This window comes from Symphodus melops (assembly GCF_947650265.1).
Source record: "Symphodus melops genome assembly, chromosome: 15".
Classification (NCBI taxonomy): domain Eukaryota; kingdom Metazoa; phylum Chordata; class Actinopteri; order Labriformes; family Labridae; genus Symphodus; species Symphodus melops.
The window spans coordinates 8,481,457-8,492,436 of NC_136705.1; the positions used below are offsets into that span (position 1 = coordinate 8,481,457).

At 38.1% G+C, this 10,980-nt stretch overlaps 1 protein-coding gene across 1 annotated transcript; it reads left to right on the forward strand.

Annotated features, from left to right (window-relative positions):
- Positions 1 to 850: 850 nt before the first annotated feature.
- cbr1 (carbonyl reductase 1) lies at positions 851 to 9,963 on the forward strand (the record flags this gene model as incomplete). The annotated part of the gene is made up of 14 exons (XM_079362324.1): positions 851 to 1,000; positions 1,732 to 1,846; positions 2,405 to 2,574; positions 2,888 to 2,995; positions 3,452 to 3,660; positions 3,783 to 3,836; positions 3,946 to 4,115; positions 6,081 to 6,205; positions 7,200 to 7,314; positions 7,915 to 8,084; positions 8,595 to 8,702; positions 9,299 to 9,507; positions 9,627 to 9,680; positions 9,790 to 9,963. Exons 2-14 carry the CDS (start codon positions 1,734 to 1,736, stop codon positions 9,961 to 9,963), a joined length of 1,779 nt encoding a protein of 592 aa, XP_079218450.1. The 5' UTR covers positions 851 to 1,000; positions 1,732 to 1,733.
- Between the last annotated feature and the right edge of the window lie 1,017 nt (positions 9,964 to 10,980).

A 10,980-nucleotide genomic window follows, 5' to 3' on the forward strand; every position in this document is an offset into this window, starting at 1 on the left:
TAAATATCACAAGCTTGTACAAAAACAACTCTGGTCAAACCTACATGTTTTGGCTTAGAATGCTTTAAAATGGTTGATGCATTTAATACTTCAGATCAGTTGATTATTTATTATACATCTCTAACAGAAAACCAACACAGCCTAATAGAACAACAATCCCATAGTAAGTTCTGTCTTTAAAGAAGGTCGACATCAGATTTAGTTTGGACCTCTCAAATAATAGATTGATTTAATGGGATAATTACTTTATTGTTTGTTTGTTTTTGTTTTTTTGAAGAGTGTATTTTGCATGACAGTTAGGGCTGCATTATACTGGCAGGTGTTATACTATCAGCCCAACCCATTTTTAGAGTTTATGTCAGAGTAAATATTGGAACATCTGTCAAGGTAAAGCAAGACAATGAATCTAAGGACAACCGACTGTAGACCAGCTTATGACCATTTAGTCAAACTAACACGTCTCTTTAAAAGACCTGACGGTTTAATCATTCATGAAAGATATATATTTTTTTCTTTTTCTGGATATACTGAGAGGAAATGTCATGAAGGTGCCAAGCCAATCAACAACACAATACAGACCGAAAGCAACTATAGTGTGTAGGTCATGTGTAGTAGTTAGAGTGTTAGACCTACAATCAAAACACTGTCTTCTCTAACAGAAGCCTCAGATATTGTGCACCAATAAAACGTACAAAAAATATCGATAACCTTTACACACATACAAACGTCATTTAATTTAAACATATTACCTCGGTAATATTATTCCCATTTGAAACTCATTTTGATCTTGCACCTCGGTTCTATGGCTTCTTCTCAAACCCACGTGGTTGCCTTGTTTTTCCGTGTATGCGCACTGAGGCTGCGCAGCACACTGACCGTGTGACTGACTGACTTTCTCCCATTTTTTTCCTCCCATTTTCCTTCTTCAGCGACTCATTCCTCGCTGCAGCCTCAACACTCCACACTGAAGATTCACTCAGCAATACGGAATCAACCACAAGTAAGAATCCTCATTTTCACATTTTAGTTTTAAAGATAGCATCACACTAACAGTAACGTGGTGTTTATAGATCTGGAAGATGGGCTTTGTCTGCTTAATACAATATGCACACGTTCAGTGTTATGCAATACATTTCACTATAATATAAATTGAGAGGAAAGGTAATCTGTTATAGCTGAAATGCATAATGAAACGTTCCCCTAAACTCGTGATATCCTTACTTCCTGAACTGCGAGTAATTTAAAGCAGAGGTAAAAGTCATGTATTTTTATTGTAAAACCGGTTATCGAAGTTCGTATCAGGGCAAAAGGTCAGGACAGTTAAGGAGCATGACTTTGCACTTTAATATTTATTTTGTCCTTTTTATTTTAATTTTAAATGAAAAACCATAGACGTTTCCAAGAGTTTAATATTTTAAAGTTAGTTTCACTTTATACAGAGACAAATCTTGACATTAGAATTCAACTTAAAATGTTTTCTGTCAGTTTAGAAGTATGTTTTCATGATGTTTGGGTTGGCCTGTATTTCCAGTTCTAGTAGATTTAAAGATAACGTTTTGACATTTGTCACTCAGAAATTGTCACCATGACTCAGCAATTTTCTCCTCCTACAGGACTGAAGACACACTTGTCTATTGTAGATACCTATTTATTCCAAGGAGTGGCGTCTGTGTGTTCATTGTTTGTTGGTAATGTTGATGAGTTTGTAATGTGTTTGTGTCTCTCATACAGGCATGTCTACAAAGGTTGCCTTGGTTACAGGCGGTAACAAGGGCATCGGTCTAGCTATCGTTGATGCTCTCTGCCAGCAGTTTAAAGGACAGGTTTATCTCACCGCCAGAGACGCGTAAGTATCTCACCTGGAAACACCTAGAAATACCTGGACCAGGTTGATGTATACATAGAGGTCTTTGACTAGAAGATCATTTCACATTTTGACCAAAATGTTTTAACAAGTAATAGACTTTTATGTACAAACAGAGCACGAATGGGACAAAAGAAACCTGGGAGGGCCTGAAGATAACAACCCACCTAGCATTGAAATGTAGTCATGGGATCTCCTGAAAATGTTTTTAAAAGAATCTTATCTCAACACGGTTGCAGCAGATAGTTGTTCATTTGAAATCTGGTTCTGCTCGAGGTTTCTGCATGTTAAAAGGGCGTTTCCCTTTGCCATTGCGACTAGACCTGCTCGTTTGGTAAAGTGTCTTGAGACAACATCTGCTAAGGATTGGCGCTGTACAAGTAAAGGTGGTTGATAAAAATCACAACTCGATACTGACGGCACAGATCTGAAAATGTAAAAATCAAAGAAATACTCTTAAGCCCATCGGTTGTGTTTCTAATTCGAATCACATTAAGTAAAGGAGCAAATAAAGTTGATTTTTTTTTTCTGTTCCTGCAGTGGTCGTGGTCAGGCTGCAGTGGAGTCTCTGGCCTCAAAGGGGCTGAAGGCAAACTTTCACCAGCTGGACATCGATGACCTGGACAGCATTAAGACTGCTGCTACTTACTTTAAAGACAAGTATGGAGGAGTGGACGTCCTCGTCAACAATGCTGGGATAGCATTTAAAGGTAAGCAGAAGAAGCACTTCAGTCTATCGCTTCAGTTTTGCCCAATGGTTGCTGAAATAACGGAAACAAAAGTCTGATTTGTATTAAATGTACACAACTGAAGCCACACATGCTTAGCAAATATACTTCAAAGACTGAAAAGTAGAACCAGACGTTTAAGATTATTGTCTTTAAAGAAAAACAATCAGTCAGTATGCAGTTATTTATGTGACAAGTAGTATGCAAACCTTTTTTAAAAAGCAGCAGGACTTTTTAAGGACCATCGCTTCTTCATACTTACTGGTTTGCTCATTGAGACACACTCTCTCTTCAGTGGCAGACACAGCTCCGTTTGCAGTCCAGGCCGAGGTGACCCTCAAGACAAACTACTTTTCTACCAGAGACATGCTGACTCACTTCCTGCCGCTCGTCAAAGCTGGAGGTAAGGAAGGAGGACAATACCAAAGTCAATGTCAATGAACAGCTCCGCACACAACCTAATATAGAGTTTACAAAACGTATCGGACAACGACATTTTTGATTTTGATCTCAACTTAGCTTTAACTTTATTTGTAGCCGGAGGACGATTTGTTGTGCGGCAAGTCAGAACAATAACAGCAGACAGTAGAAGGAAGGCAAACAGACTAAGGACAAAAGTACATGAACAATAAATTCAACAGGTGCCGAATACAATATTCACATAGAAACAATCAGTCATGATCATTGACTGAGGCTCACAGCATCTTGATTGAGATTAAAGAATTTCTATATTTTAAATGTCTTGTTTAATGTTGATTTTGATCTCAGCAAAGTTAGCACATTCTGGTCTTTATTCCTGTGATCTTGTTTGTTTGTCATGTTTGTTGGTTACCAAATTCAGTTTTCACATATATTTCAGGTCGTGTGGTTAACGTCTCCAGCTTCGTCAGTGTCCGTGCTCTGAACATGTGCAGCCCGGCTCTGCAGCAGCGTTTCCGCAGCGAGGACATCACTGAGGAGGAGCTGTCGGGACTGATGCAAACATTTATAGATGAGGCCAAGAAGGGACAACACAAGCAGGGTGGCTGGCCTGACACGGCCTATGGAGTGTCCAAAACTGGACTGACGGTATTGACCTTAGTTTTAAACACAGACTAAAGGTTTTAGAAACTTTAATTTGAAAGCCTTGTTAATGTTTTCTTATAGCTGCATCTTTAACACATATACACATGTATTTATTTTGTCTTCAGACCCTGTCCATGATTCTAGCTCGTCGCCTGTCCAAGGAGAGACCAAATGACGGGGTAATGAGCAAAATATCAAAATGATGACTTTGATATGTGTTTTTCTTCAGTTGAAAGAACTCTTGCTGACTTCCTTTTTTGGTGGGGGCATTTTTCATTCTTTTTACAGATCTTGCTCAATGCCTGCTGTCCAGGCTGGGTGAGAACAGACATGGCAGGTCCAAAAGCCCCAAAGTCACCAGAGGAGGGCGCTGTTACTCCGGTCTACCTGGCACTGCTGCCTCCTGGAGCCACAGAGCCTCATGGAAAGTTTGTTTCTGACAAAGAAGTTCAGACGTGGTAAAAGACAAAAGCAATAGAGAGTCTGATATGTCCACATGTTGAAACAACAATCACACCATCTGGAAAAAACTAACTCACATGGAATGCATAAGCCAGAGCTGCAATCACTGTATACCTAAGTCCATGGCTGCCATTTTAATTTGCCTTCGCCGAAGTGGTGGACATGAAAACAGTATTGCTCAGACAATTCCAGGGATCAAAATAACATATCTGCTTGGACAAGAACAATTGAGCAGGTTGCTCCTTGAGGCTGTCACTATGGTTCTATTTCTAAAATTCACCATTGTTATGTTACCTTTTATAAGTCGACATTTTATATACATGACATAAGGAAAACCTATCCTGCTGGTAGAAACCTAATGTTATGAAATCATTGGAAAATAGTGTGCTTTTCTGTCAAAACATGTTTCTACTGTATGGCTTTACTTTCATATCAAAAACAATAAAGGACTTAAAAATGAAAGTTTTAAGAATATGATTTTTTTTTGTTAAGGAGTGTATAAAAATGATTGGCTCCTGGCACTTACATTCTTTATGAGTGCTATGTAGAATTTGTTCACATAAAGAGTTCAGTAAGGAGAGAGATCCAGTGACATGTAGTGACACCTGGTGGTCAAGGTGAGTATTTCATAAGAAAATACACACGATAATACACTTTTCTTTTTTTGTCAAAGAGAAAGGCACACCATGCTGATGTCCTACTTTGTTTAATATGAGTGATTAGCTGTTTTCAGTTTCCATGAGTACAACACAGATCTTGCACTATACCGTACGTTCTGTTCTACAATACTTTACCCATGTCACTCACTCAGTGAAGAAAACAATGACGACGTGTAACGCAGCGAAAGATTAAGCAGCTTGTCTCACTGCGAGGGAAACTTTTCTGTGCCACTGTGTTTTTCTTGAGTCATGCTTGTTTGGCTTGTTATTCCACTTCATAGATAATCTATAGAATAAACCTTGGCAGTTGTTTTGAAATTGCTTGAGATCTTAATAGTGATGTTCTGAGAATATGACCACTTCTTAAAGGGATACTTCACCCATTTACATGAAGCTGTGTATCATTAGAAACATGGTATTAGTGTTGAATGGTCATAAATCCAACCCTCATTTTGCCCTGAGACGAGAAAAATGTGTTTTTCTTTGCTTGAAAGTTTTCTTCATGTGATGCAAGAAGCGTTATATTGCATCACATGAAGAAAACTTCCAGGCAAAGAAAAACACATTTTTCTCATCTCAGGGCAAAATGAGGGTTGGATTCACGACCATTCAACACTACTACCATGTTCCTAATGATACAAAGCTTCATGCAAATGGGTGAAGTATCCCTTTAAGCTGACTGTAAAAGCTGTGGACATTGTGTTTTTGGTCACAGTGTGCACATTTATGAAACCCCGTGATTGGGGGTGAGAACATGATGTACTTTCCGAAAGATGTTTCACTTTTAAAGATTTTAACATTTATAGAGTACTGAAGGGTTTAGGGCCAAAATACATCAGTGACTTTCTGATTAACTTCGAAACAATCCTGACCGCTCGGGTCGTCTTGTACAGGTCTCTGTCCCCAGAGTCAGAACCGAACACAGAAGCAGCGTTCAGTTTCTATACTCCTTATTTCTGGAACAAACTCCCAGAAATCTGCAGGTCAACTGAAACACTGTTTTTGATCGAGGTTGAAGACTCACCTGTTTCCAGCTGCCTTTCATCGAACAAATTGAAACTTTAACTCTGCACTGTAACTTTTACACCTGATAGTTCGATTTCTTTTACATAGCTTGTTATATTTTAGCTTCCTTTTTAAACTATTTTTTCTGTTTTAAAATTAATTGCATTTGTGTGCTTTATTTCATTTTAACACATTTTCAAATGTACTATGGATAATATTTATAACTAGACTATTTCTTTTAAACTACCGGTATGTGGTAGGAAACTTTTTGACGACCTTATTTGAAACCTCCGAAAGGGCTCATTCATGTGATAGAGAGGTTAGGGTTATCACAGTATCAATTGAGGCTCTGGTGGTGGAGGGACCTCGGAGGATCTTCTCATGGGGCCCAGCAATCCTGACAACGCCCCTGGTTGCTCTATGTTTGTATAGGGCTCTAAGTGAATAAACTTGCCCTGCCCTATACTTTGTTCAGGTAGGTGCAGCGATTCACTCTTCTCTGCAGCTTCAACATTACAGGTCCACTCAACGCATCAGAATCAACTTAAAGTAAGAAGTCTCCATTAAACCTCCTAGATGGGCAGTTGGAAGCTATGATAGTTAGAATTAGATTGTTAGAAGTTTGTCATTTTGTAGCTCTATTTGTTGGATTGGCCAACTAAATCCTACTCTTTTTAGCCAGTCTATGGTGTTAAAAAAACGATATCTGAAACCAGGGAAAACATCCTTTATCTAAAATGTAAGATCAAACAGTCTCTTAAACTCGCAGTAATGTTCTTATGTTTTAATTATTGGGTTAATATTGTCTGCACCAAATCCTACTTCCTATACTGAATAATGTCTTATAAACCCACTTTATATTGAGCATATAGCCCAAGAAATTTAAACCATATTTACATTTTTAAATATATTCTTTTAAAATGACAGTGCACTTGTATCTCTTTGTATATCTTTTGGGGAGGGACTTTTTCATTTGATTTATCCTTTAAGTTGAAAAGGGAAGCATTTGCAATAATTTAACAATGGAAATATTTCTTTTCACTGTCACTGCATTAACATGAGTCTAACATTTCAAACACTTTGTCTGATATCAGTGATTTAGTGTTTTTTTAGTTTTTAGTTTTGTGAGTCATGCTTGTTTGGCTTGTTATTCCGCTTTAGCCAATAGATAAGCTAAATGATAAATCTTGGCAGCCCTTTTGAAATTGTCACTATGACTCTGCAAATCGTGTCAGAAACTCCCCCCCCAAAAAAACCATCTCCTAAAGAGCTGAAAGCACACTTGACTCAATGAAAAGACATTTTATTCTCAGGACTGACAGCTGTGGGTTTAGTTTCAGGTTTACCTTCATTAGAGTTTTTTACCTTTTATTTTATTATGTTTGTAATGTGTCTAATGCTTCTCTTGGTTGACAGACATGTCTACACAGGTTGCCGTGGTAACAGGCAGTAACAAAGGCATAGGCCTTGCCATCATCAAAGCCCTCCGCAAGCAGTTTCAAGGAGAAGTTTACCTTACTGCCAGAGATGTGTAGGTACCACACCTGGAAAAACCTGGACCAGGTTTTTGCACAAGACCTTGACAAATTGAAAGATCTTTTCATATTCTGACCTGAATGTCTTCTTTCTGTCTGTTATGTCATATCAATTCACTGACACAGGACTATTGCAATTAATCTTATTTTCCAAATGTATTTAACATACCACTTTTCAACCAGAAAGTGTGACAATCAGACTATACAGTGTGAATGGAAAAAAAAACATGTCATATAAATTAATCTCTCTACAATGTATTATTGTATTAAGAAACAATCCTTTTTAGAAACAATCTCATAATAACCAAAGCTGTTTTGGGTTCATAAATGTAGATTGTTTCAGGGCTGCAGTGATGAAGACAATTACATGTAAAATATTTTGACAAGCTAAACTTTGTGGTGTTACTTTTATAAAAATGTGCTTCTCGCCTTATGGTTTAGGACTACTGGTTTGGCAAATATTCATATTTTGAAGACAACACTTTCAGAACAGAGTAAAATAGTGAAAACTGTAATAAGCATTTTGAAAGATATTTTCTTGAAACAATTCACTTTTGAGGATTAAATTGAGGTTGAACTTTGTACTGTTCCTGCAGCGGCCGTGGTCAGGCGGCAGTGGAGTCTCTGGCCTCAGAGGGAATAAAGGCCAACTTTTATCAGCTTGACATCAACGACCTTCAAGGCATCAAGACTGCTGCTTCTTACTTTGCAGACAAGTATGGAGGAGTTGACATCCTTATTAATAATGCTGGTATAGCATTCAAAGGTAAGCTCACAATACTTTTTTTTTGACTGTGTATGTTAAGCTACTTAATGTCGAACAAAACGTTTCAGTGCCACTTAACAAGCAGCTTTGTCCGTTACATTATTGTCAAAAAAAAGTATACAGTAGAATTCTTTTAATATGTCATCATTGACATGATATGTTTTCAGTCAGTGGTTTAACAGATATGCTTTTGTTTTGTTCCTTTTATTAAGTGAAAAGGATGTGAAAGGAATTTGTGTATATGGATCGTCGTAATTCAAAGGCCAATGGAGGACTATAGCCTCTGTTTATCAGGCACATAACCTGACTGCTGAGCCAACCAGCATGCCTCCATTACATATTCTAAGTGAATGTTTTGAGAACAATTCATGAATTTTTAACAAGTTATTGTAGAAGAATTGCTGAAGATTTGGACTTCCACACTGTAATGAGTGACCATTAGCTTAAAATTAGAATAATTGTATCATGAAATGTTGTTATCTGTCTTTCTCTCTGATTTGCTCTCTTCAGGGGAAGACACGGCTCCATTTGCAGTCCAAGCCAAGGAGACCCTCAAGACAAACTACTTTGCTACCAGAGACATGTTGACTCACTTTCTGCCAATCATAAAAGCTGGAGGTTAGTCCTGAATGAACAGCTCAGTGCACAAATTGCAAGTTTGTTGTGGCTTAATTCCCCAAGTCTATGCAGATAAATTAATTAAAAAAGTCAAATGTTGGTCATTAATTTGTGGTTGTCAATGTCTGATTATAATAGTTGTTGATCTCAGCAAAATTAACATTTAAAACATTATTTATATGTGTAGTATAAATAATGTTGTTTGTTAAAAAACAAACAACAACAAAAAAACGACGTCTGATGAAGGGCGAGGGCCTGAGACGTTACATTTCATTTAAATGGAGAAGCTTGTGCTCTAAGGACTGTTTTTTCTATTTTGCTTTAGATTGTTTTTGTTCAGCAACCACTAGGCTACTTTTTTCAGATGTGCGTTCTGTTTGATATTTTTGCATGTTCATTACCCCACAACTCACATTCAATCTGTCACGGAACTTTTTCACTCATGACTGAAAAGTTTGACATGAGGGACACACTTGAAGTTTGAAAAGCAGTAACAAACTTCGAACAGCATATGTAGCCTATCTGTGTGTGTGTTATTTATGTGTGTGTGTGTGTGTGTGTGTGTGTTTGTGTGTACCATCATTTGTGTTTTTCAGGTCGTGTGGTGAACGTCTCCAGCTTCGTCAGTGTCCGTGCTCTGAACATGTGCAGCCCGGCTCTGCAGCAGCGTTTCCGCAGCGAGGACATCACTGAGGAGGAGCTGTCGGGACTGATGCAAACATTTATAGATGAGGCCAAGAAGGGACAACACAAGCAGGGCGGCTGGCCTGACACGGCCTATGGAGTGTCTAAAACTGGACTGACGGTATGTTTAGTTTTAAACACGGACTAAAGGTTTTAGAAACTTTAATTTGAAAGCCTTGTTAATGTTTTCTTATAGCTGCATCTTTAACACATATACACATGTATTTATTTTGTCTTCAGACCCTGTCCATGATTCTAGCTCGTTGCCTGTCCAAGGAGAGACCAAATGACGGGGTAATGAGCAAAATATCAAAATGATGACTTTGATATGTGTTTTTCTTCAGTTGAAAGAACTCTTGCTGACTTCCTTTTTTGGTGGGGGCATTTTTCATTCTTTTTACAGATCTTGCTCAATGCTTGCTGTCCAGGCTGGGTGAGAACAGACATGGCAGGTCCAAAAGCCCCAAAGTCACCAGAGGAGGGCGCTGTTACTCCGGTCTACCTGGCACTGCTGCCTCCTGGAGCCACAGAGCCTCATGGAAAGTTTGTTTCTGACAAAGAAGTTCAGATGTGGTAGAATGGAGACAAAGCCTTTGTGTTAGTATTAGGAACATGTATACATGTAATAAAACAAATACTCAATAACAATCTACTGATCAGTCTTTAGTGATAACTTCAGTGTTTGTATCTTCTCTGCAACAATGATTGTTCAAAGATCTGAATGATTGCCACCCAATCAACTTTTTTCTGACGAAACCCCCATTTTTAATTTTTCAGAAAACCGTTTTATATTTGTTTAAAGGTAGGGTAGGTAATTTCTTCCATATACACTTTTAAAGTTTTTGTCTTTATGTCCTGACAGTAATTTAAATCTGATGTGCTCTGAAAAAGGAACTAAGATAATCTGTCATCTGTAGCGCTGTGAGCCTGTAAAAACTTCAACCAACATCGGAAGAAAGTTCGTGTTTAATAAACAAATCAAGCCCCTCTCCTCCATGCATCCACGAGCAGATGCTTCTTTCAAAATCACACTCGATTTTGAAAATTACCAACCCTGCCTTTAATATAAAAAGTAAAACTTGTGAAATCAGTATTATTATTATTATTATTGTTGTAAAATCATGGGACATAAGAACACTCATCGAATGTGTGACATTTGCTTGTCTGAAAGACACTTTGAAACAGTGGGGATTCTGTTTGGGCCAAATTCCTTGGGGTCCCTTCCAACCAAACTTTGGTTTTCACAGCAATATTCCATGTGACACCTAGCATGTCATAGAGAGGGAACTCTATTGGACTGGGCCCCCCTTGGTGGTTTCCTACTGCCATTGCCAAATTTGCACATTTTGAGTAAATGCTGTGGTTTAAAGTTGGTCATCAGTTTGGGGGCAAGAGCCCCCTACTAGCCTGGGGCCCCAAGCAGTTACATGCTGGTGACCAGCAGTGCATCTACTTTGAAATTAAAATGTTTATTGAAAAAATAATTTATTTGATAAGATCAAACACAAAGTTGAGTCGTTCTCTGGTTCTGGGATAAACACATTCACATTTGTCTCAAGTTAGAAAAGGCTCAAAGCTTATCAAAAAAGTCATG